This window comes from Grammomys surdaster, unplaced genomic scaffold (genome assembly GCF_004785775.1).
Source record: "Grammomys surdaster isolate TR1022 unplaced genomic scaffold, NIH_TR_1.0 62, whole genome shotgun sequence".
NCBI classification, from domain to species: domain Eukaryota; kingdom Metazoa; phylum Chordata; class Mammalia; order Rodentia; family Muridae; genus Grammomys; species Grammomys surdaster.
Genome location: NW_021604564.1, coordinates 24,520,926 through 24,548,781, shown reverse-complemented (window position 1 = coordinate 24,548,781; position 27,856 = coordinate 24,520,926). Strand labels below are relative to the sequence as shown.

The following is a 27,856-nucleotide window of genomic DNA, read 5'->3' as shown; positions in this document are numbered from 1 at the left end:
CCTTCCTTCCTTCCTTCCTTCCTTCCTTCCTTCCTTCCTTCCTTCCTCCCCTCCCCCCTTTAGCCAATAGGATGTTTTTTATTAGCCAGTTTACAATTACACTGGATGTTCGGGATCCCCAGTGGTGTCCTGAGTTTTTCTCAGGGTGAGCTTTTAAGAATAAAACTGCATCCTGTGCTGACACACCTCTTTTAGCAAGAACAGTTAGCCAGAAGCAAAGGTACAGATGCCAAAATGCAAGGTTAGAAGATTTGTAGACTTTCCCAGAACTGTGGACTCTGATGGATTAAGACTTTGTTCTCATTTTGGCAGGTGGCACTGCCTATGTGCTGGGTTCCAAAACTTAAATAGTACTTGTATCATGGTGTCAGTTGTAGTAAGGGCCTCTGTTACACCGCTCCACCTGGACCTTCCTAACACAAACACATCTCTGTCTCATGTTCATGTCACTGTCTTCTCCTTCTCTTCTCCTCTTCCTCCTCCTCCTCTTCCTCCTCCTCCTCCTCTTCTTCCTCCTCTTCTTCCTCTTCTTCCTCCTCCTCCTCCTGCTGCTGCTTTCCCCTTCTCCTCTATCTGGAGTCATCTACTAGAACATGGGCAACCAGTGGCCACATTTTCAAAAGAACCCCGCCCCTCTGCTTTCTCAGCAGCTGCCAGCAGACAAAGTAGCTCATTGCTTATGGGTAGGGCCTCATGAACCCTTGCTCCATCCACACTGGAATGCTGACCATCTTCAGCTCATGCAGGCAAACCACAGCTGCTATGAAGTCTATTTAAAAGATTTTTTTTATTGGTTATTTTATTTATTTACATTTCAAATGTTGTCCTTCTCAGTCTCCCCTCTGCAACCTCCATCCCCTTCCCCTCCCCTTTTGCATCTATGAGGGTGCTCCTTCACCCCCTCCCTCCCTTCCTCCCTCCCTCCCTCCCTCCCTCCCTCCCTCCCTTCCTCCCTCCCTCACCACTCTACTATCCCCCTATGCTGGGGCATCAAGCTTCCATAGGACCAAAGGCCTCCCCTCCCACTGATAAGGCTGTCCTCTGCTACATATGTAGCTGGAGCCGTGGGTCCCTCCGTGTGTGCTCTTTGGTTGGTTGTTTAGTCCCTTGGAGCTCTGCGGTGCTAAACTGCATAGAACCACTTGAAAAGATAATAAGGACCATTCTACTACATGCAGAATTCACAAATTACAAACTTGGGTTTCAAATCTTACTTTATTTTTGAGACAGGCTCTCTCTGTGTAGCCCCTCCTGTCTTTGAACTCCCTATGTAGAGTAGGAGGGCCTCAGACTCACAGAGATCCACCAGCTTCTGTATACACCAAGAGCTGAGGGAGGTTAAAGGCATGGACCACCATGCCAAGCAAAATAAACCAAACCAAATACTGATGCTTTGACGTCATAATCTTCACAAACGTGCTTCAGTTAATAGTCACCTACCCCTTGCAGCAATCTACTCACCTTTAACTCCTGAAGCTTATCCACATAAACTTGTTTAGGCTGGTCCTCTCCTTCTTCATAAAGCCAATTTTCTGTGTCTTCTAACATTGCAGACAGCTTATTCATGTCCTAAGTTACACATTTAAGAGATACTAATTACAAATGCCTTTCTTAGAAAAAAAATCATTGAGATGCTCTTTAGCTCAATGCCAGAATCTTCTGACCTTAATTCATAAACATGTTTTCATTGTCCTTCTGCAACTTGAAAAATAACTAAGAATCATCTCCTCATAGGCTCAAAAATTGACAATAACAAATTTGATATACTTTTAAACATAACTCATAGTAGGACTTTCAAGTGAACACTCAAGTAGTTCTTACAACTTTAGACTTACTTCTGGAGTGATGAACTTTTCGTAGACAGTGCCCAGTTTGTCTCTGAAATCATAGACATATTCTTCCACGGCATTCTTAGCATCATTTCTTTCTTTCTCTAATTTATCCTGCATTATCATCTTCCCCTATTAAAAATGTTTCAGATTGTCAAAACAACACACATTAGAGAACTGCTAGTTAAAACCATGATACCACTTCATACCTCCTAAGAGGAGCATATTTAAAAAATAAGCCAGCATAGAATCTTTGTGATTGTAGAGAAACTGAAGCCCGGAACACTGGTGACAATAAAACATTCCATATCAACGGACCACAGGAACAGTGTGGAGGGCCTTCAAAAATAATGAACCATAAGCTGGGCATAGTGGTACAGACCTCTGATCCCAGCAGGGGAATCTCTGAGTTTGAGGCCAGCATGAGCTACATAGTGAGACACTGTCTCAAATAATAAATAAATGAATAAAGTAAAAATATATATTAAATAAATGAATATAAATTCAGAATGATAATTTTCCTTAAATGTAGCAATTCTAATCTTGAGGATATAGCCAAATGAATGGGAAGTAGCCACTTCACAGATATTTGTATGCCAGTGATTCCTGAGGCATTATTAACTATCACCATAAGTACAAACTGAAGCATCCATTAACTGATGTACTGATAAATGATATATGTACAATTCTGTCATATATACGACAGAATTGCGGCTTAGAAGAAGTTTCACATATCAGTGAGCCCTGAGATTATGCCGAGTAAAACAACCCAGGACAAAAGACAAGTATTATTTGATTCAATTTATGTAAGCTACATAGTGAGGCAGACTCTTAGGAGACGGGAAACAGGTGGGTGTTCAAGGAGAACTGAAAGAAGGGAGGAGAGGAGAGTTTGATTTCATGTTACAGTATCTCCATCTTGGACAGCTGTAAGCCTTGGAAATAGTGGTGATTATCGTGCAATGCTAATAGTGAATACTAACTTGAAAATATATGTGAAAATGGTCTTAAAGTTTTCTGATCTATAAACTACAACCCTTAACAGAACCTACACATTGTGTTTGTCTTGAGGATTTAAAAGACGGTAGTAAGAACTGTTATGATCAAAACCAAGGAAAGAATTAAATTGTAATTCTTGAACAAAATTTCACTTAAAAGTACTTGGTTTTCCAAACACAGTGATTCCTTTATAAACTATGATACAGTAGCACAGATTTAAAAAGAGACATTTAAAAATTAATAAAAGTCCCATTTTGCACATAAACCTACTTTAACTTTAGCTTCCTACAGTTAATTCCTTTGGGAAAATTAGGCTCCAAATATATAAATTCTGAGTAGTATATGAGATTTTTTAGGGAGTATTATGCATGAGTAGAGCCTTGTTAATAGGTATTATGCATTGGTACTTTTAAAAAAGCAAGCCCTGTAGAATCAAAATTTCTTCATGTAATGATGGGCAGTTAAACAGTTGAATGCAACATGCTTCAAACATTAGGAACATGTAGAAATTAGGAACCACCATTTCAATATAAATTTAAGGGATAAATATAAATATAATCATGGTTTACAGTTAGTACTAAAGAAAGAACTCACTTCTCAAAAGTCTGGAACTAAACATGAAAATAGACAAGAGCAGGTAAAAATGTTAACAATGGCAACAACGTTTAAATCATTGTTAATCAACACTATGAACAGTCTTTTAAGTATTACACACTTACAAAGCGGGCTTGGTAGGCCAGGAGGGATGTTACCTGCCTGTGATCTCAGAACTCAGAAAGCAGAGGAAGGAAGGTCTGGAGACTCAAGGTAGTGGGAGCTACACAGGAAGACCCTGCCTCAACATCTCCCCCAAACAAGACAAAGAATCCCCCAAACCAAGCCAAAACAAGACAACAAAGGGGGGTGTTGTTATTTTATTACTCTTAAAGGCTACAAAAGATGGAGCCAGAAGTGGTGGCACATACTCATAACCGTAGCACTTAGGAAGTAGAGACAAGAGGATCAAGGATTCGAGGTTATCAGTTACACAGTGAGTTTGAGGTCAGCCCAGGCTCTTTGAGCCCTGGCTTTAAAAAGGGGGTGGGGTAAGAATTCACTTCAGAAGGCTTTTTTCTCTAAAGTAGATACTTTTTCATATAACTAAAAGTATTATATATGGTACGAATATAACTTACTATTTTGTCAAAAGCAGTTTAATGATGTTTATAATTACTTAACAATTGCAGACCAGATTGCCTAGATATCATAGATAACCTTTAACTCCAATACAGTATCAGAGTGCATTTGTGCTATTCTACAGCAACACCAACGTACATACCTCATTTTCAATGTAACTATTGAGAAGATCTTGAGTCAGTTGTCTGTACAGGCTACTCTGGATCGGTAGATCAATACTCTTGATTTTCCCTTTTTTAATAGTTTGATTTATGCGATCTTGCTTGTCTGAAGGAGGTGCCTGTAAAAGAAATTCAAATCAAAAGTAAAATTTCCTAAAACTAACAAATAAACATTTTGGAGGTAAAACAAAAAAGCAAAGCCAAACAAACCTATTGCTTCTCTACTTTAAAGTATAGACAGTATGGGCTGGGAACGAAGCTCAGTAGTAAAGTGCTTATCTAGCATGGACAAACTCTGGGTCCAGTTTCCAGTATCACTCCCATGCTTATACACACACACACACACAAACACACAAACACACACGTTCTAATAGCCTTTTATATTCACTTTAATGCTAAACCTTTACTACATTTGCAATATGGAGTTGGAAATCCAAAGCTGTAATGAACTACTACTTCATATACAATACTATGGTTATAATTCTTGGCAAAGGAAAACAAATATAGGTGAGGGTATGGTGAAATTGCAACCCTTCTCATAAACTACTGGTGATATTATAAACTATATAGTGATTGCTGCCAGTTCTTAAAACAGCTGAGCCACTGAGATTACTCATTGTCACTTGCTGCTAAGCCTGATAACCCAAGTACAATCCCCAGGACCCATATGCAAGTTGTCCTTCTTGACTTCCACACAGTATGTCTAGCAATTCCATTGATGTGTCCAAGAAAATAAAAATATACACATAGAAAACTGTGTGTCAAAAGTAACATTCTCAATAGGAAAACTACACTGTAAATGCTCATCACCAACACATGCCCTGATCAATGCAGAAATCTTACCAGGTTTTACATAATTGTCAAATCTGAGGAAATAATCCCACAGCTGTGCTGTCTAGCTAGACTTCTGTCTGTGGCAGCAGAGTGTCATGACGGGAGCATGGAGCCGGAGCTGCACTCACCATGAACTATCTCCCCAGCCTACATTCATCTTATTCAGAGACTTGAATGAGGAAGGGAGGCCTAAGAAGTCGATGGGATCTGGTGCTCTCACGGGAGCAGACCTGGAATGTGATTAAGGTGTAAGCCACCTTACTTCCCTGCTTACTTCCCTGCTTAGCACCACGGTTGGCTCAGGTGCTCACATTCAGATAGTTTTAGCTGAGTGTGGCAGCACAGGCCATTAATTCCAACACTCTGGAAGCAGAGGCAGGCAGAGCTCTGTGAGTTCTGCCTGGTCTACACAATGAATTTTAGGCTAGCCTGGGTTACATAGTGGGACCTTGTCTTTCTATTCCCTAAAGATATTTTTCAATAGACCAAGTCTTGATTTTATTACTTAAAAAAGCTGCATATTTACTTTGCTTTCTGACTCTGCTTGGGCCGTCAACACTGTCACAACGATTCTGCTACTCTATAAGGAACACCCACTTGATCCTGTGGTGGACACACTTGGCACACAGGGAACCACCATAGGCCCTGCTGATGTGCTTCTCACAAGGACTCTGGGTCTCACAGCACGAATGCCTTGCAGTCTTCCCAGGCACACACCACATGCGGGTTTAGGTGCTTTCCCAACCTTCTTGGTATAAAGGTAAACAATCCTGTTGCCAGGGGTTCGAGACAGCCTAGTTTTGTTAGAGGCTATATCTAAGCACTGTCCCTGGAAGAGCAAGAATTTTTTTTTTAAAGAAAAATATGATGTGAAATGACATACAGAACATTACACATTTAAACTGTCTTCACTTGGAAGTGTTGTTTCACCATTTCTCCAAGACTGTATATGTAATTTCTAGTTAAAAAAATGTTATTAAAACACCCCTTTTCCTGTCAAAAAAATTTACTTTTAATGTTATGTCTTGTTCCTTTAAAAGCTTTTAAGTAAACCTCTGAAATGTACCTACTTTGGTGTAGGCTTTCTGTGCTTCTTCTTGGCACTGCAGTTTACATTACTAAGTATATTGAAAAGCCAGCAGCATACAGTAAACAGATCAGTTGTTCTATCCGTCCACCATATCTCAGCAGGATATGGTAGGTAGAAGCATGTCTGTGACCCAACTACTTGTGAGTTGAGGAGGGAGTACCACAAGGGTGTGACAGGCCTGCACTACACAGGAGACCTTGTCTAAAACAGACACAGTCAAACAAGCAGACATGAAGTGCAATCTTGACAAAGCTCAAAATCCACAAGCACACGATTAGGAAAGCACACCTTTGCTTTGGCCCCGGTGTGGTCAATCTCTTCTTCTGGGGTGTGCTCAGCACGACATTTCTGATGACCTCCTTCTTCTTGGTCAACCTGCATTTTGTCCTGGCAAGAAAATATATGAATGGATGGTACACAGCTTTCCTTTACAGCTCTATCCCTGTGTTGAGATTGTGCATACACTAAAGCAGTTCACTTTTCAAATGACAGTAGCAACAAACAGATTAACACGTATAAATGGAAAGCTATGTAAACAGACCTTCTCATTCACTCTTTTTGGTGAACATTTGCAAAAAATATAGACAACTATTCTCAAATTCACAAATCAGTATTCTCAAACTTAAGTTTTAAAAAAAAAAATATTCAACTTGACATGAAAATGTTGTGAACACCTTAGTTAGATAGGAACACAATGAACAGATGAGACTCATAGCCACAGATTCAGTTACATACTTTTACATTTATTTTTTATTTTTTTCATACAATAATTCTGATCAGTTTCTCCTCCATCTCTCACCACCCTTCTAACTTCATGCCTTCTTCCTATCTGTTACATATTTTCAAATGTAGCAAAATACTGAAGTTAATCAAAACTTAAATGTCTGTGAAGCAATGGAGTATAAACTCATAAGCTATTCATTTGGCAAACAATCTTAAACAACACATACATCTTTGAACTCTTTCTAATCACATTTACTACCATCTTCTTGAAAGAGGTTTAGAATACAGGAACCATTGTAATTCTTGTTGTATCTCAGAACCCCAGAGGCAATATAGGAACCCCAAACTACAGAGGTCACTCAGGCTGCCAAAACTCTAGCAGAGAAAGCCTACTAGATCTGAAGACTCTCAGTAGTCACTAGAATCACAGGCCATTATGGCCAGAAGACCAGAGAGGAATCAGAAACCAAGGGGGAAGACATCCAAAAGTCCTTAATTTCTTTCTTCTTTGACTCTAGTGGTCATTCACTTGAGATATTCTGTTTCCTTAAGTTTTGTAGGCTTTCTGTTGTTTTGTTGTTGAAATCCAGCTTTAATCTGTGGTGGTCTGGTAAAATAAAAGAGATTATGCCACTGTCCTTGTATCTATCTAAAACTTGCTTTGTGACCAAGTATGCGGTCAGTTTTTGAGACTGTTCCATGAGGTGCTGAGAAGAAGATATAGTCTTTTGTGTTTGGATGAAATGTTCTATAAATATGTTAGGTCCATTTGATTCGTAACATCTCTTAGTTTCATAATTTCTTTGTTTAGTTTCTGGTTGATGACCTGTCCGTTGGTAAGAGGGTAGTGTTGACATCTCTCAAATGTGTGGGGTTTGATATGTGATTTAAGTTTTGGTAATGTTTCTTTTACAAATGTGGGTGCCCCTGCATTTAGGGCGTAGATGTTCAGAATTGAGACATCATCTTAGTGGGTTTTTTTTTCCATTGATGAGTATAAAGTGTCCTTCCTATCTTTTTTGATTAATTTTGGTTGGGAGTCTATTTTGTTAAATATTAGAATGGCTGTGAGCTTGCTTCTTGGGTCCATTTGCTAGGAAAATCTTTTTCCAACCCTTTACTCTGAGATAGTGTTATCTTTGATGTTGAAGTACGTAACATTAATTTTTTCAAAGCCTACTTTTAATGATGGTTGTTAAATGCTTTAAGCTCCCATCTAGACAACCACCCACCAGAGGTAGTGGAAAAGAAAGGAGATGACGGAAGTGGACCTGTTTAGAAATGGTCCTTTGGAGCAGATCCCATCTGCATTGTCAGGAAATCAGCAGTTTAGTTCACAGGTCAGCATCGGCAGATTGATCCACTCACAAACACTTTACAGATATACTAGCAGTCCAGTTCAGTAGAGTTGGGATAGCAGCAGTGGCACAACCTAGCAGGAACAGCCAGGCCTCAGCCGAATTGGCAGGAGTCAGCAGAAGCCACCAGGAGGGATGCCAGTTCTCACCAATGCCTCTCTCAGCAAAGCAAACATCAGTGAAGAGTCCACACCAACCAGAGTTTAGCTATGCAAGCAAGCAAGCTCCCCTGACTGTCCTTTACATCCTTGTTATACTCCCTCCAAACATCACATTCCCTCCACAGGTCTTGCCTCAGAAGATGAAAAAAATCTCCCATGCTCATGGATCAGTAGGATTAACATAGTAAAAATGGCCATCTTACCAAAAGCAATCTACAGATTCAATGCAATCCCCATCAAAATTCCAACTCAATTCTTTACAGACCTTGAAAGAGTAATATCCAACTTCATATGGAAAAACAAAAGGCCCAGGATACATTCCTGTATAATAAAAGAACTTCTGGAGATACCAACTACCATCCCTGATTTCAAGCTCTACCACAGAGCTATAGAAATAAATATCACATGGTATTGGCATAAAACCACAAGTTGATAAATGCAATCAATTCAAGGATCAGGACATAAATCACATATCTATGGATACCTGGCTTTTGATAAAGAAGTAATAAAGACAGACAGACAGACACACAGACACACAGACACACACACACACACACACACACACACACACACACACAAATGATCTTTAACAAATGGTGCTGGTCTAACTGGATGTAGGCTTTTAAGAAGGCAAACAGACCCATATCTATCACCCTTCACAAAACTCAAGTTCAAGCAGGTCAAAGACCTCAAAATAAAACCAGATACATTGAATCTGGTAAAGAGAGAGAGAGGGTGGGGGGGAGGGAGTGGGGGAGGGAGGGAGGGAGGGAGGGAGGGAGGGAGGGAAGAATGGAGGGAGGGAAGGAGGGAGGGAGAGAGAGAGAGAGAGAGAGAGACAGAGAGAGAGAGAGAGAGAGAGACAGAGAGAGAGAGAGAGACAGAGAGAGAGAGAGAGAAGGAGAGGGAGAGAGGAGAGAGGAGAGAGGAGAAGAGACGGGGGGAGGTAAGGGGAGGAATAATCTTGCATTGGTGGAGAGGGAGGGACTTGGTGAAGAAACAGAGAAATTGCAGTTGGGACATAATATATGAGCGAAGAATACATTTAAAAAATTTACTAGGGCCGGGCTGTGGTGGCACACGCCTTTAATCCCAGCACTTGGGAGGCAGAGGCAGGCGGATTTCTGAGTTTGAGGCCAGCCTGGTCTACAGAGTGAGTTCCAGGACAGCCAGGCCTACACAGAGAAACCCTGTCTCGAAAAACCAAAAACCAAAAACAAACAAGCAAAAAAACCCAAAAAACCAAGTAAATAAATAAATAAATAAATAAATAAATAATTTACTAGGGAAAATACCATGGACCATAATTCAAACATTTTTAAGCTAATAGTACAACTTTGATCAATCAAGAAACAAAAAGATAAATAAATATGGATCTTGTTAAATGAAACATGCAACTTCCCAAAAGGGGAAAAATTGTCTCGTAATAAGATAATCCCTCCTCCATTTGAAATGGGTCTTCCTAATGTCCCTCAGGTATGGGCTTAATTAACCATCCCATTTCAGACTCCTGAGTAGTTGATACTCTGGAGACCTTCCCTAATTATTTTATGGGTACAAATGTTTTTTTTTTTTGTCTGCATGTATGTTGGTGTACCAGTTGTGTGCCTGGTACTTGAGCAGGCCAGAAAAGTGTGTGAACTCTGGAACTGGACTTACAGGCAGGTGTAAGCTGCCACGAGAGTGCTGGGAAGTAAGCCTGGGCCTTCCGGAGGAGCAGCTCTTCCACGAAGCCATCTCTACAGCTCTCACAACAAGTTTTTACAATTTTTAAGTGAAACTCTTCTGTAGCCATGCTGACTTCAACCTTTCTGCAAATTTTCTCTTCCCCAGTGCCAGAATTATAAGCATAAACCACACATTCTCTCTCCCTTCTCTCCCTCTTCCCTCTCTCTTTTCCTCTCTCTCTGTGTGTGTATGTGTTGTATTTGTGCATGTGCTCAGAGAGGCAGAGTTAAAGGCCAGCCTGATTGACAGAGTGGGTGCCAGGTCAGCCTGGGCTACACAGTGCAACCTGTTTTGAAAAAAAAAACCCAAAAAACAAAAAACAAAACAAAAAACAAAAATACTTTACAAACACAATTGAAAATAACATATAAATTGTGCACATTAAAAAGGTAAACATTTGGGCCAGGCGGTGGTGGCACACGCCTTTAATCCCAGCACTTGGGAGGCAGAGGCAGGAGGATTTCTGAGTTTGAGACCAGCCTGGTCTACAGAGTGAGTTCCAGGACAGCCCGGGCTATACAGAGAAACCCTGTCTCGAAAAACCAAAACCAATGAACTGGGTTTAACAAAGGCAAAGGTGCATACCTATAATCTCAGCATTCTAAAGATGGAACCAGGAGGATCAGGAGCTCCTTTGCCTTCAACTACATAGAGGGTTTCAGAGCAGCCTGGGTAGCTGGAGATCCTGTCCCAACAGTTCCCTATAGTACTCCTTCCTCTGCAGTATTAGCAGTAAATTCAGTACCTCATAAATCTGCCTTTGAGTGTCACTGGACATATAGCATATCCCTTTGTTTAACTGCCATAGATACCCTATAACTAAACCGTGAAAAAACTTTAAGAAACCATTTAAGAAGCATGTCTTTAATCCCAGAATGCCAGGAGGCAGAGGCAGGTAGATACCTATGAGTTTGAGGCTGATGGCTACATAGTGAGACCCTGTCTAAAAAGAACATCTAGTTATAAATAAAATGCACATTTTAAAGAATTTAGTAATGGATTTTAAACTCACATGTTCCATATAAGCTATGAAAGACGCCTTGGCCCTGTATTGTAAATGCAGACAGTGCAGACTATATCTAAACTAAAAGACTTCCTTAGTATGGTTATAAAGATAAGGCCCCACAGAAGAAACCCCAAGGCTAACCCTTGGGAATTAAGGTACTCACTACTGAGGTGCTTTCTATATCCCTGGTGAGGGGACCTTGAGACATGGTTTCTACCTACCACATCCTCTTTGCCTTCATTCTTAGGAGCTTCTGTTTCCATAGGGGCATCGTTATGATCACCTTCCAGATTCTGCTTCTCAATTACTGATGCACTGGCCACACTGAAGATTCCGTGGATATTAATACGAACTTTAACTTTTACTTTAGAACTATCACCATCAGACTGTGGGAAAACATTCTGAATAGTGAAGTTTCCTTAAGGAAAGAAAGCTTTGATTAGTGTATGAACCTTGGATCAAACTCATTAAAGGATTTAGTAAGCTAGTCATCTTTAAGACATATGTAGAAGATAGGATTAAGTTCTGGATGACTGCCATGGGACCAGTGCTGCGCTCAGGTTATCGTCTTTATAGCATTTACAAGCTGGCATAAAGACTTACACATTAAATAACTTGCTAGGAAAATGTGATTTTGATATTATTTATATATTTATCATGTGCCTATGCACAGATATAAATGCCACTATCAAGTGTGGAGGTCAGAGGACAACTCTCAGGAGTTGCTTCTCTTTTTCTAACAAGGCAGTCATCTGGGAGATTAAACTCAGGTCTTCAGGCTTGGTGGCAACTGCCTTAATTCTACATCTTGCCAGACAAAAAACTGAGATTTTAAACTAGGGAAAATTTGAATCAAAAGCTAATAAACAACTTTGAGTAACTTATAATTAAAAGCCAAAATAATAAAGTCTAATTTCTAAATTTGAAACACACACACATACACACACACACACACACACACACACACACACACACACACACGTTTGCTATGATCTTTATAAATAAAAACTGTTATCACAGTACATGAATAAAGTTCTTCTAAACATTAAAAGCAAAATTGATACCAAAATTAGTGATATCAAGTAGAGAGAGAAAGACTAACAGGCCAAAAGTAAGCTAGGCCAGCAAACAAGTTTGGCTTGTATTTTTACAGGTTGGGTTGTACCCTCAATACTCCTTCTAATCGTGCTTCATGAAGTGTCTCACACGGTGCTGGTAATTAGTGATAGTAGATACATTTCTGGGTTTTCTGTTTGATTGTTTTTAAGAGGGCATTAAATTGAAGATTAGTTTCCTTATCAGAAGGAGATATTTAGGAAAGAGAGAGAAGCATGTGACAAAAGAGAATACCATGTGACTATGACAATGGCCATCTACAGAGCAAGGAGATCGACCTGGAGTGGATCCCTCCTTTGGAGTCCTACTAGGAAACACACTTTCTATAGCTCACTTCAGAACTCTAGCTCCCAATGATGACAATAAACTGCTGCTGCAGAAGCCATCGAGCTGTACACCAGTAGCAGCCATCAAAGCCAGCATAACCTGCACTAACTTCCACTGCATTGGTATTGTACTTTCTTATTTTCAGTCTACCAACAGAAAAAAATTAAATTTTCTTTTAAATATTATAAAATCATATTTTATATTGTCATCATTTAAAAATAAACAGATAAAATAGACATCACAGTTTCCTATTTGCTCTTCCATATCACTCCACAATATAGCTTCAGAATCACACAATCATGTTAATAATACAATACAATTTGACTAAAAGTGTTTTTCATTAAATAACCTTCACAAATTTTTCAGGCCAATTTTATAGCACTTAGAATACAGAGTCAATGAGAACAGGAAGAGGACCCTGCATAAAGCTCAAGTACAAGTAGATCAAGGACCTCAACATAAAACCAGATACACTGAATCTAATAGAAGCGAAAGTGAGAAAGAACCTTGGCACAGGGGGAAATTTCCTAAACAAAACTCCAATGGCTCACATTCTAATATCAAGAATTGTAAATAGGACCTCATGAAACTAGAAAGCTTCTGCAAGGCAAAGGACATAGTCAATATGACAAATAGGCAACCTACAGATTGGGAAAAAAATCTTCACTAACCCCACATCTGATGGAGGGCTAATATCCAAATATATAAAGAACTCAAGAAGCTAACCACCAAAAAACCAAACAATCCAATTAAAAACTGGGGTATAGAACTAGAGAATTCGCAACAGAGCAATCTCAAAAGGCTGAGAAGCACCTAAAGAAATGTTCAAAGTCTTTAGTGATCAGAGAAATGCAAATCAAAACAACCCTGAGATTCCACTTTATACCAACCAGAATGGCTAAGATCAAAACCTCAGGTGACAACAAATGTTGGTGAGGATGTGGAGAAAGAGGAACACTTCTCCATTGCTGGTGGGATTGCAAACTGGTACAATCATTCTGAAAATCAATCTGGAAGTTCCTCAGAAAACTGGAAATAGATCTACCTGAAGACCCAGCAATACCACTCTTTGGCATATACACAAAAGATGCCCCACCAGGCCACAGGGGCATGTGTTCTACTATGTTCATAGTGGCCTTGTTTGTGATAGCCAAAAGCTGGAAACAACCCAGATGTTCCATGACAGAAGAATGGATACAGAAAATGTGGTTCATTTACACAATGGAATACTACTCAGCTATTAAGAATGAGGACATCCTGAGTTTTGCAGGCAAATGAATGGAACTAGAAAATATCATCCTGAGTGAGGCAAGTCAGACCCAAAAGGACATGTATGGTATGTATTCACTGATAAGTGAATATTAGCCAAAAGAAAAAAAGCACAGAATAGCCTAGATACAGTCCACAGAACTCAAAAAGGTCAACAACCCAAAGGGGCCAAATGAAGACACCTCAGTCTCACTTGGGAGAGAGAAGAAAGCAATCACAAGAGGGGAAGGAGGGAGGGACCTGCGTGGGAAACGGGATGGGGAGGGGGAGGAGGGGAACATGATCAGGTATTGGGTGGGGGAAATGGACTGAAGCCATGAGGGCCAGCAGAAAGAATGGAAACAGGCAACCCCTGAGGTAGGAGGTGGTGGTGCAGACCCTCTTGAATATACCAGAGACTTGGGAGGTAAGAGACTCTCAGGACTCAAAGGGAGGGACCTTAGATGAAATGCCCTACAATGGGGAGAGGGAACTTAGGGTTGCCCTCCTCCTCAGCTTCTTCTAGCTTTTTCCTAATTCAACCACAGGGGTCAGCAGTTTCTGTCCATTGGTTGGGTATAAATATCTGTATCTAACTCTTTCAGCTTCTTGTTGGGTCTTTTAGAGGGAAGTCATGCTAGGTCCCTTTTTGTGAGCACACCATAGCATCAGTAATAGTGTCAGGCCTTGGGGCCTCCCCTTGAACTGGATCCCACTTTGGGCCTGTTGCTAGACCTCCTTTTCCTCAGGCTTTTCACCATTTTTATCCCTGCAGTTCTTTCAGACAGGAACAATTATGGGTCAGAGATTTGATGGTGGGATGGAAACCCCATCCATCACTTGATGCGCTGTCTTTCTGCTGGAAAGAAGCTAAAAGAGTTAGATACAGATATTTATACCCAACCAATGGACAGAAGCTGCTGACCCCTGTGGTTGAATTAGGAAAAAGCTGGAAGAAGCTGAGGAGGAGGGCAACCCTATGGGAGGACCAGCAGTCTCAATTAACCTGGACCGCCGAAATCTCTCAGACACTGGACCACCAACCAGGCAGCATACACCAGCTGATATAAGGCCTCCGACACATATACAGCAGAGGACTCCTTGGTCTAGGTTCAATCAGAGAAGATGCACTTAACCCTCAGAAGAATGGAGGGCCCAGGGAGTGGAGAGGTCTGGTGGGGTGGGTGGTAGTGGGATGGGGATATCCTCATGGAGACATGGGGCTGGGAGGCAGGTATGGGATGGGGAGCAGTCAAAGTGTGGACCAGGGGGATAAAATCTGGAGTGTAAAAAAATTTTAAAAAAAAGAGCATGAGAAGATAACGGGGTGTGACCAAACATACTGCATGCACACACATACACACACACACACACAACACACACATATGCACACATACACACATAACACACACACATACGCACACATACACACATAACACACACACATACACCCCTGAATGAAAATGTCATAATGAGTCCCGTCATCTTGTACAATGAATGTACACTAACAAAAATATAGACATCAAAACAAATAAAAACAAAGCAAATATGCTACTTTTCTACAAATAAACTAAGCATGAAAAAGTTCAGCTACAAAAAAGTACAAATTTCTTTAAAATATAGGACTAATTTAAATGAAATGTTAATCTCTGCCTACTTCATTCTATATATGGTTTATTAAAGGTTAAACATTTTTTGTTGTTGTTGTCTTACCAATTCTTGGATCAGGATAAGGCACTTCATGCAAATTAGTATAAAATGCTTCTAGTTCAAATGGTTCCTTCTTGTGGAAAGTTATGACCTTTGAGAATGGGGCCGGGTGGTTCTTAGAGAAGACTTCACATTCCCTACAGCACAGTGGGAAAGACTCATTTAATAAATAGGTTGTCTAGGAACACAACATCAGAACAAACTTCACTCTTAATTCATGAGCAGCAATTGTAAAAAAATGAACAAATGTAAGGGGAAAAAGCTATGGGTTTTTCTATCTTCAACAGGTTTACAGTTTAAGGCTTTCTGAATGTCTACCATAATCTATCACTGTACACCAAGAGAAAAACTTACCGAGGAATATGCATATCGTGAAGCTGTATGCAGCAAGGGCCAGGCCTTGCCTCATTAACTCTCAAACACTTGCCATATGCAGCCCTTTGAACTGCAGCCCCCCATTAAGTACATTTATTTGGAAATAAATTTACATTTACAGAAGGGTACAGATATAAGAGCAGGACAGAGTGTCTGGGTATCAGCCACCCAGCCTTGCTTCCTACTGCCCTTTACCATATTTGTCTTGTCATTTGAATGCACGGATAGACTATGTGCACTTACTAAACAAACTGAACGTGATACAATGTGTTACATTTCAAATACTTCAGTGTGCATGTCCTAAAGGGAAGTGTCTGAATGTTCCAATTGTTCAGCTTATGCCTGTTCACACTATTTTCTTCCTCCTAGGACAGGACATTTTAAACTTGCAGTGATCTCTATTACTTAAAGAATATATTAATCAGTACTACAGAGCAATACAAATAAAAATGGCATGGTACTGGTACAGAGACAGGCAGGAAGATCCATGGAACAGAATTGAAGACCCAGAAATGAACCCACACACCTATGGTCACTTGATCTTTGATAAAGGAGCTAAAACCGTCCAGTAGAAAAAGGACAGCATTTTCAACAAATGGTGCTGGTTCAACTGGAGGACAACACGTAGAAGAATACAAATTGATCCACACTTATCTCCTTGAACAAAGCTCAAGTCCAAGTGGATAAAGAACATCCACATAAAACCAGATACACTGAAACTAATAGAAGAGAAGGTGGGAAGACCCTCGAATACCTAGGCACAGGGCAAAAGTTCCTGAACAGAACACCAATGGCTTATGCTCTAAGAGCAAGAATTGACAAATGGGACCTCATAAAATTGCAAAGTTTCCTTAAGGCAAAGGACACTGTCAATAGGACAAAACGGCAACCAACAGATTGGGAAAAGATCTTTACCTATCCTATATCCGATAGAGGGCTAATATCCAAAATATACAAAGAACTCAAGAAATTAGACTTCAGACAACCAAATAACACTATTAAAAATGTGGTACAGAGCTAAACGAAGAATTCTCAATTGAGGAAACTCGAATTGCCGAGAAGCACCTAAAGAAATGTCCAATATCCTTAGTCATCAGGGAAATGCAAATCAAAACAACCCTGAGATTCCATTTCACACCAGTCAGAATGGCTAAGTTCAAAAACTCAAGTGATAGTAGATGCTGGAGAGGATGTGGAGAAAGAGGAACACTCCTCCATTGTTGGTGGGATTGCAAGCTGGTGCAACCACTCTGGAAATCAGTCTGGCAGTTCCTCAGAAAATTGGACATAGCATTACGTGAGGACCCAGCTATACCACTCCTGGGCATATACCCAGAAGATGCTCCAACATATAACAAGGACATATGCTCAACTATGTTCATAGCAGCCTTATTTATAATAGTTAGAAGCTGGAAAGAACCCAGATGTCCTTCAACAGAGGAATGGATACAAAAAATGTGGTACATTTACACAATGGAGTATTACTCAGCTATTAAAAACAATGAATTTGAGAAATTCTTAGGTAAATGGATGGAACTAGAAAATATCATCCTGAGTGAGGTAACCCAATTACAAAAGAACACACATGGTATTGACTCACTGATTATTGGATATTATACCCAAGATTCAACTCACAGACCACATGAAGAAGCTCATGAACAAGGAAGACCAAGTATGGGTGCTTCAGCCTTCTTAGAAGGAGTAACAAAATACTCAAGGGAGCAACCATGGAGACAAAGTGTGGGACAGAAACTAATCTGAAGACCATTCAACCTGGGTGTCCATCCCATGTGCAGTCATCAAATGTAGATGCTGATGTGGATGCCAGGAAGTGCATGCTGACAGGAGCCTGAGATAGCTGTGTCCTTAGAGGTCTGCAAGAGCCTGACATATACAGAGATGGATACTCACAGCTAACCATTGAACTGATCATGGGGTTCCCAATGGAGGCGTTAGAGAGAAGGAGCTGAAGGAGCTGAAAAGGTTTGCGGCCCCATGAGGAGAGCAACAATACCAACCAACCAGAGCTCCCAGGGTCTAAACCACCAGCCTGGGAGCACATAGGTAGGGACCCATGCCTCCAGCTGTATAAGTAGGGAAGGATAGCCTTCTTGGGCATAGGTGGAAGAGGAGATCCTTGGTCCCATGAAGGTTGGATGCCGAGTGTGGGGGAATTTGAGGGTGGGGGGGTGGGAGTGGGGGTTGGAAGGGGGCACATCCTCATTGAAGCAGGAGGAGGGGGGATGAGATAGGGGTTTCCTGGGCAGGGGGGAAATGGGGAAAGGGGATAACATCAGAAACATGAATAAAATGTCCAATAAAAAAAAAGAAAGGGCTGGAGAGATGGCTCAGCGGTTAAGAGCACTGACTGCTCTTTCAGAGGTCCTGAGTTCAAATCCCAGCAACCACATGGTGGCTCACAACCATCCGTAATGAGATTGGATGCCCTCTTCTGGTGTGTCTGAAGACAGCTACAGTGTACTCACCAATAAAATAAATAAATAAATATTTAAAAAAAAAAGAAAGAAGAATATAACAGGAATGTTTATGGCTATTTACTATATAACATCATTTATTACCTAAGTGACACAGGACTTAAAATACACAAACTTTTCCTTCTAGTCTTCAGGAAGCCACTAATACTTTCCTCCATCTTACTGTGCTCACTGCCACACATGCTTTTAAGTTTAGTTCTCTCATATTTGGAATTTTTTTCTTACTTATACATTTAACTGAAATTGAACTCTACAGAACAGTTCTTAAGTTAATCTGAAATTAAAGTGAGTCATCCAAATGCTCTGCAATACATTCATAGAGAGTTGTGTCTTAGTTAGGGTTTCTATTACTGCAATAAAACACCATGGTTAAAAAGCAAGTTGAGGAAGAAAGGGTTCATTCAACTTACACTTCTACATCACAGTTTATCATCAAATAATTATAAATCAGTTTATAATGTAAATATCTATTTTTATGATGTTCTTAGATGCCCCCTGAGAAAGGGTCATTTGATTACCAAAGGGGTGTTGACCAGTAGGTTGAGAACCACCGCTCTACAGGTTGGCCCACAGCCCGATCATATGGAGGCATTCTTTCAATAGAGGTTATGTTGATATGTTCATCATGGTTTGCAAATGTATTATTTCTTACAGTCTCTTTTCTCTAATACTATTTAGCATATTTAACAGAATTTTAAGAATCATAAATTCCTCTAATTTAGAAAAGGCAGATTATTTTGGCGAAAGATAAAATATAATGAAAAATCTTAAAACAACCTACCCAGTCCCTTCTTCAAAAGAAGTCTTCCATCTTAATGTGACTGAGTAGGGAACAAGGTCCGTGATGGAAAATTCACGCACTTTAAATGCTGGTGAGAGGATGGCACACTGAGAGCAAGAAAGGAACTTAAATCAGCAAGTACAATCATATTCTAGGGAAGCCATCATTAAATTGGTTAGTAATATCTTTACATTAAAAATTGTTAAGATTTTAAATTTTGCTACATTTTGGTAATGATAAATGAAACTTTAAAAGGGCCCAATTATTTTATGTAATTTTATAAAAGCTAATCTAAAAAGCTTTAAATTTCCAAGGAGCTATTAATGGATATAAGCTTATTAATTCAGTTTTCAGAACATAAACACATTATCCTATGTCAGTTTAAAAGTATAAGCAGAACTAGGCATGATGGTGCATGCCTTTAATTTCAGCATTTCAAAGACAAAGGCAAATACATATATATATATATATATATATACACATATGTATACATATGTATATATATGTATATTTATGTATATACACATGCACACACAGTGTTGTGTGTGATAGGGGAAGGGAGAGAGGGAAAGAGACACACAGATGGACAGAGACAGACAGATTTGCCAAGAATAACCTCAATTTACTTTCATCCTATTGATGGGGTGAGTGGAATGGATAAAAGGCCTCTTTAGACTTGTCATACTGTCCAAACTACCACAGAACCCTTACCTGCAATGCACATCCTCGGGCAACGGCTTCATCAGCATTTAGGGTGGTACTGATGTCTTTTAGAAAGAACCTAGTGACCTGCTCCTTGACTGCAGGAATCCGAGTGGCCCCTCCTACAATTTCTATGCTGTTTATGTCTTCACGTTGTAAGTCTGGAAGTAAAACGTTTTTCAGTGAAAGAATGAGAAGTATTAAAAAAATTCATGGCCAGGCAATGGTGGGGATGGCTTTAATCCCAGCACTTGGGAGGCAGAGGCAGGCGGATTTCTCAGTTGGAGGCCAGCCTGGTCTACAGAGTGAGTTCCAGGACAGCCAGGGCTACACAAAGAAACCCTGTTTCGAAAAACCAAAAAAGAAAAAAAAAAAAAAAGAAAAAATCATGTACACTAGCTGTTTGAATGAATTTTATATGTAAGAGGATTTTTTATTTGTTCAAAAGAAAAAAAAGTAATTATGGAATAGGCAAATTGTAGCATTGTGTGACACCACTGAGTGTGTCCAGACAGCAGTGACAACAGGGACAGAATAATCTCCTAAGGAACTCTAAAGCTCTCCAGAGCTTGTCACCTTCCTTACTTATACATTTTGGTCTTATTAAAGCTATTTAAAAAGTTATCTTCAAGACAGCAATCATGTCCTTATTTCTGGTTTAATCTCCTACCAAAACCTTATGAAATTACATAAAGCACCAGAAATACAGTTGAAAGATTTATGATGTAAACAATACAACAAGCAGGGAAACAGAAAGCTAAGCTTTTTGCATCCAGTTCTATGAATGAATGAGTTGTAATTTCTTTTCAAAGTGAAAAATACAAAGCAAAGCAAAACAAAACAAGAAGGAAGTTGTCATTTCGACTTACTAGCTTGATCCATTACTGCTTTTAATGGTGGTTCAACCCTGGCCAAGAGGGAAGCACACAACTGTTCAAATTGAGCCCTGAGAAAAATGATATAAAAATCATTATTTTGGAGAAGGAAAGCAGAACATACCCTCTAAAGCAACCAGAATTTGGGGAAAACCCCCCAAACATGACCCAAACAGAAAATCAGCAAGCATACTTCCCCCAACTGAAAGCACATGATACCTGTTCATCTTACTAGAAACATCGAGGTCATTCATGAAACACTCGATGTTTAGGGGAAGATCTGATGCATTTGCACTCATCAGCTTCTTTAGTTTTTCACATTCCTGATACAGCCGCAATAAGGCCCGAGAATTTTCTTTGACATTTATCTTATATTTGTTCTTGAATTCATCACAGAAGTAGTCTACTAAAGCCTCATCAAAGTTTCTGCCACCCAAATATGGATCAAAGGTAGTAGCCAACACCTGTTTAAATGAAAGAAATAACTAAGTTTTCTGAAGTACAGTGTCTCTTCACTACTTTTCTATTGCCATGACAAAACACCATGACCAAGGCACCATCTAAAAGACAACTTTAATGTGGGGCTCACAGTTTCAAAGAGTGAGTCCATAACCATCATGGGAGGAAACATGGCAGCAGGTTTGCAGGTACAGTGCTACAGAACAAGCTGAGGGCTTTTATCTTGAGACATAACCACAAGCCAGAGAGAGCTAACTGTAATGTACCTCCTCCAAGGCCACACACCTCCTTACCCTTGCCAAACAGTTCCACTAACTGAGGACCATGTATATTTAAACATAGGAGCTTATGGGGACTAGTCTCATTCAAGCTACCACACTCAATTTCCTGGCCCCTATAGGGTTATAGCCATGTCATAATATAAAATGCATTTAATTGAACACCAAAATTCCCATTGTTTTTTTACATAATTTAAAAGTCTGAAGTCTCTTTAGAAACTCAAGGCAATCTTTGTATTATAACCTCCTGCAAAATGAAAATCAAATAGCAAAATAAATACTTCTAAATTAAACACTTCTAGCAAAAAGTGGGACAAAATGTTATTACCACTCCCAAAGGGGGCATAGTGAGGATATACTGGACAAAAGCAAGATCAAAACATGTCAGGGCAATCACCAAATCCTGTTCTTGTGTCAAAGCACGTAGATGGCTCCCCCTTTCTGTTTTGCTGTGTACAACATACTTCTCTTTCTTAGACTGGTTCGACTCTGCATGAAGCTCTCTCCAGCAGATATCCCACTGCTCTGACATCTTTGATAGTTTAGCATCTCTAGAGCAACCCAGGCTTTACTTGCACAGCTTTATGCAATGACCATCAGGGTCTCCATGTAGGGACTCCCCTGCTATATATTCCTGGCCTCAGTGGTTTTCTTCAACTGTGAAGGAAGAGTCAGCAATCCTTTTTCTCATGCATTCTTTATGACTCCATTTGTTTATCTTCCTTTCTTTTTGAGAGAGGGTCTTTCCATATAGACTTAGCTGTTCTAGAAATCCTACATAGACTAGGATCTTGAACTCATAGAGATCCATCTGCCTCTGCTTCAATTTATATTAAAATTAAAAGTGTGGCTTCCTTCATAACTCTAAAGCCAGAGCCATGGGTACTAAATTAATCTGTTTGCTTGGGGTGAAGCATGGCCCTACCCTCTCATTGAATTAAATTTGAATAAGTTTTCCTTAGCAGTTGCTTTTTAGGCAGAGAAAACTAAAATTCCTTTGGCCCTTTCCTGTCACACGTTACAGAGTTAGATGGGTGGCACCTTGCTCGGAGGGCACTACTGCCTTTGTTTCATTTCTGATCAGACATCTCCTTTATCATTTTATCTCCTTCAGCACAACCCTGGGCTCCAACATGAAAATTTCCTGGTACTCTCCCCTTCAAACTATTCATTTTGTATTATTTTCCCCCCAATTGCTCTTTTTCACTGTAGACATGCGTAAGAGTGATTTACTAATAACCAAGTGATAGAGTCAATATTAGGCTATTTTGAAATCTCCTTCACCAATTAAATTAGTCTAAAACTCTTCAATTTAGCCTCCAGAAGATTCTTACAACAAGGACATAAAGCAGCCATGTTCTTTGCCAAAATATCTTAAGAATGGTCTCTAGTTAACTTGCTAAAATTGTTTCCTCTGGAACTTCTTGAAATGGCTTCCATAGTCCACATAGCACAGCTGTCTTCCAAGTTCCCATGCTTACAGGATTCAACTGCATTTCTAGTCCTAAGTTCCAAAATATACATTCCTCCAAAATAAACATGATCAGGCCTGTCACAGCAACAGGTCACATCAGGAGCCATCACAGGAGAAGGTAAATCTAGCAGGTGATCTTCCTGAGATGTTCCTCCTTGGATTAAAAATCTACGACAGAGCCCTGATAGACAAGGCCCAGGAGAAATTCATTTTAGGAAAGATTCCTGCTATTAAACTGCGTCTCCTGTTAACAATCACTAGGTATGAGTGCATCATTTGGAGCAGATCTCTGCAGAACAACAAAGATGTACTGTCTTGTAGTGATGTTATATAGACAAGTAAATGATTTCTTAATCCTTAATGATGATTCTATAAAAATTTCTAAATTTATAGTCATTATTAAGCTCTTTTTTGTAACACTGCTATTAAATCCTTTGTGATAGCCAAAGAACTCTGCCAGGCTTCAGTGTGATGAGTTAATTCATTCTGAGATAGTAAGCAGGCATTTTAAGAGGTTGTAAAACTATTAACCAAAGGTCATAAAAAGGGAACCACAATTTACTATAGATGCTAGGACAGGATATAAAATATTGACTGGGTTTATCTATACAAAACTTCACTAATACCTTGGTGACAGAAGTTAAGGTTTTTAATTCTCCATCAACCTGCCAAGCTTGTTGAAAGGTGACGAATGTTTAGCCAGATAATTACTCCTAATGGATATGCATGTTTATTCTCTGTTGTAAACTTATTTGATCTATGATTTGGATTTGTGTGTAAACTTGTGAACTTTTTACCATGTGATCATGTATTCTGAAAGATGTCTAAGAGCTGAGGACACAGAAGAAACACGAACTGAGCTGAAGACTCCTTTAGACAGAACTAAACTGAGGAGAAATTTTTAGTCAGAACTGAACTCAAGAAGGACTTAGAAGTAAAGACATAACACTGGGAGTAATAGCATTGAGATTAAGGGCATTATTGTGACATCAGAGCAGGAGGAGAGAGCAAGATTAGAAGGAGAATACAGAGTGGAATAACTTAGAAAGTATAAGGCAATTTAAAATTCTAAGACAGCAAAATGCAGAGGGAAAGAGGAAAAAAGAAGCTGCAGAGACAGCAGAAGGAGCAGGCAGGCTTCTCCTTACCATGGGGCAGAACAGGTCTTCTTTATAGCAAAGCAGGCTTAGTCTTACTAATGAGAACAAAGCTTTCTTCTTACAGACTTAGTTTAATTCATTTAGCAATAAAAGGGTAGAAGCTTTTACTTCCTCTATGCAATAAACATTGGAGCTCAGTTTTCATCCAGAATGAGTATGTTCTTTCTGCACTGGCGCCTGGTCTTTTGTTGTATATACATATGTAAGTATGGATATGGGTAAGTATGGAATTATGAGATTGCATGAAAACTGGGCCCAGCTGCTTCACATGGAGATTTAAGAAATGTGAATGCATGAATCTGTATATGAATTTATGTGAGTTTAATCCATATTTGCTTGTGTAAAAGTTTTTCCTTCTGTGTGATTCTCTTCTCCAGGTTCAATAGAAGTTCAGTGATCCCTCTAGCCTGACAAGCAAGAGGCATCTGGATAAAAGGGAAAAGGCTCTAGCAATTAATCCTTTAGTTAACACCCTGCTGTTTTATGATGATGTGCTAAATGCCAGGGACTGCAGTTTCTGGCCTCAAAGGGACTCAGGAAGCTTTAGCTACAGCAGCAAAGTACCTTAGACTTAGATAAGTAAACGTTTTATTACACAGCCACCCTAAATATCTTGTCTCCACTGTCTCAAAAAGAACCAAGCACAAGAAAGAATACCCACCGGGGCTGCTCCCCCTCCCCCCCCAGCAAGTTCACTCCCGGTACCAACCTCTGTCTTAGTTACTTCTCTCTTGCTGTGATTAAATACTGTGACCAAGGTAACGTAGAAAATGTTTAAATTTGGGGCTAGAGCCTACAGACACCATCTCAGGGACCTTGGCAGCAGGCAGCCAGGAATAGTTAAGAACTTAGATTCCGATTCACAAACAAATATGAGGGAAGGAGAAAAGAGGGGGTAGTGGGGAAGGAGAAAGAGAGAACACAAACTGGGAATGACAGGTTTTTAAAATCTCAAAACTCACCCTTAGTTGACAAACTTCCTCTAACAAAGTCACAACTCCTAATCCTTCCCAAATAGTTCCACCAATTGGAGACCAAGTATTTAAACATATGAACCTATTGGGAACCACTTGCATTTAAACCATCACAAACAAAAAATTAAACAAAATAAAAAAACCCTCTAAAATAATGAAAGTTAAGGCCAACCAAAAGAACCCGTCGTCAATCACTGGATGCCAAACGTTTTGTTAAATTATCCTTTGTACCTGGCTCAGTTAGTTCCCTGCTCTTCACTACCTGCTCTGTAGTTACACAACTCTACGACACACTAAAAGAACAGGTTTTTTCTGAAATAACTGAGTGACAACTAAAATTTCATTAATTTACATTCATTGGTTCTCTAATATATGAACCCCAAATGAATACAAGTACAAGTGGTGCTATTTTTCCAACAGGCTCACAAGACTCCGTGAATATAGAGTATCCACAGGGTCCAGTACTGCCCAGTGTGAAATGCAAAATCATCCTTCCATACAATGATGTGTGTATTCAACTGAGAATCAGGGCCATTAGGTCACTGCATTTATCAGACTTCAACAAGACTAACTGATGAAAAAGTATTGATGACTACACTTAAAAGCTAGAGAGGAAAAAAAAAGAAAAATTCACTTTTGTTACTAAGTTAAAATTTAAGACTAGAGGCCAAGAATTAAGGCAACATACACAAAACTACCTATAATTTCAACAATGTCTTTTTTCCTTCATTTTCTGATTGTAAGGATTTTGTTATAGTACTATGAAGGTAGTACCACAAGGTTATGGACACTGATAACACACACAGATATATAACACATAGAATATATAATGCATAGAAACTGATAGATGCCACACATTCCAAGTATTATGTATCTGCAGAAATCCTAGGAGACTCCCCCACAGGCCTAGTAACTTATAAGTCTCTGGAACAGCAGGCTGCAGGGATGCAGTCTCTATGAGTCATCACACTGCTGTAGGCTTTACAGTGGTACAGCTGCCACTGAGTCAGCTATGCTCCTGGAAACTCCTTCCTTTATCCATACTTAAGAAGTTCTAGGGTTCACTTTAAAAAAAAAACAGCTAGGAGGTTTTCATCAGGAAGAGAACCCTAAGGTCAAGGACAGCTAAGAAACTTGCTGATGGTCATTCTGTTGTTGTTTTCTTTTTGTTGATTTTATGTATATATAAAATATATACTATATATATTATATAATGAGAATGTTTAGATTTATTTTTATGTATGAATGCTTTGTCTGCATGCATGCCTGTGCACTATGTACATACATAGTGTACTCAGAAATCAGAAGAGGACATCAGATCTCCTGGAACCAGAGTTTCTGGTGGTTGTGGACCAACTATGGGTGCTAGGAACTGAACCTGGGTCTTCTGCAAGAGCAGCAAGTGCTCTTAATTGCTGGGCCATCTCTCCAGCCCTGCCTTGATGGCTATAATTTTAAGTGGCAGAATAAGACTTTAAGCCCAAAGTTATAAACAAAAAGTAACTGAGCTACTTACTTTAAGTTTTCCTTTGTTAAAAGCACAAACAGAGACCTGATAGGCAGAATGTCCCATGTCGATAAACACAACATTCCTTGGCTTCTCATCTAATGAGGGGAGATCCTGCTTATAAATTCCATATGCCAGTGCAACTGTGTGAGAACAAATATTAGGTTAAATGTTGTATAGCTTTGGAAAACAAGACAAAGGAAAGTCATTTTTACATTGTACTTTAATATACAGCATGGTAAAATATAGATTCAACCTATATTAACTTTGTATAAATTGCTTAAGGTTTTATTTTCCTGATTCATCTGTAAAGAGTTACAGCAGTAATCATTCTTCAAGTTCAAATATGAATTCAACATCTGCCAAAATTCTGTATTCCAAAACAAGAAATTATAAAAACCACAAGAGTTGTAAAATGCTGTAGAGAGAAAAATGCAAACTTTTTAAGGTAGCCATCACTAACCTGCAGTGGTTTCATTCATCAGCCTCAGACAGTTTAGGCCTGCAACCTGGGCTGCGGCCATCACGGATCTTCTCTCTGCATCGGTGAAAAAGCTCGGGATCTGGTAAGAACAGTCATAAGTTATTGCATCTCAGTGTCACAGACTCAATAGTAACTGCAGGAAAACATGTAACTTTAAAGCAACTTAACATGCTAGTGTGGGTTCTTAAGGTGGCTACTTACTATATCACACACAGACCGGATCTGTGATTAGTATGGCAGGATCACCAGTTCTGTTCGCCTCAAACAATCAGTGTTAGTCTGGTTACTGGGCTTTAGACTGCTGTCTCTAAGGCTTATGTGTGCTCCTTCAGTTTGGACCTTGTGGAGGTAGACTCTAGTTAAAGACGCTTAAATGAACTGAGAGGAATACTCTAGAAAGGGACGATGGACTCCATCTCTATCTGGATTCCTGTGTGGCAGTCTGGTCTTTTCTTCATACATATTCTTGCTAATGATGCTGTAATGTCCTCACTACAGGACAAACTAATAGAATTGCCCATTATTAATATTTATCCTTCAAATCTATGAGCTAAATAAACTAGTTTTGTTACAAAGGTAGGCTGTCCTCATTATTTTAATACATACTGGAAACTTGACTAATATGTTAGACTATTAAAATACTAATCCTAGGCATAGTGGTACACAACTTTAATCCCAGCACTTGGGAAGCAGGGGCAAGAGGATCTCAATGAGTTTATGGCCAGTTAATTTCAGGTCATCCAGGACTACATAGTAAGAACTTGTCTCAAAAAAACCACCCTAAAATAAGTTAATTCATAAAATAAAATACTAGTCCATCTTTAAT

At 39.5% G+C, this 27,856-nt stretch overlaps 1 protein-coding gene across 1 annotated transcript in view; it reads right to left on the bottom strand.

Annotated features, from left to right (window-relative positions):
• Positions 1 to 27,856, bottom strand: part of Hspa4l (heat shock protein family A (Hsp70) member 4 like) — a 47,890-nt gene that overhangs the window by 6,590 nt on the left and 13,444 nt on the right. Inside the window, exons 5-16 of the mRNA XM_028763136.1 lie at positions 27,010 to 27,109; positions 26,556 to 26,689; positions 20,914 to 21,158; positions 20,689 to 20,765; positions 19,829 to 19,980; positions 19,118 to 19,224; positions 15,470 to 15,603; positions 11,287 to 11,483; positions 6,378 to 6,476; positions 4,147 to 4,284; positions 1,836 to 1,961; positions 1,462 to 1,569 (exon numbers count right to left, since the gene is read on the bottom strand). Of these exons, the coding sequence (XP_028618969.1) occupies positions 1,462 to 1,569; positions 1,836 to 1,961; positions 4,147 to 4,284; positions 6,378 to 6,476; positions 11,287 to 11,483; positions 15,470 to 15,603; positions 19,118 to 19,224; positions 19,829 to 19,980; positions 20,689 to 20,765; positions 20,914 to 21,158; positions 26,556 to 26,689; positions 27,010 to 27,109 (1,617 nt within the window). The remainder of the gene's footprint in view (positions 1 to 1,461; positions 1,570 to 1,835; positions 1,962 to 4,146; positions 4,285 to 6,377; positions 6,477 to 11,286; positions 11,484 to 15,469; positions 15,604 to 19,117; positions 19,225 to 19,828; positions 19,981 to 20,688; positions 20,766 to 20,913; positions 21,159 to 26,555; positions 26,690 to 27,009; positions 27,110 to 27,856) is intronic.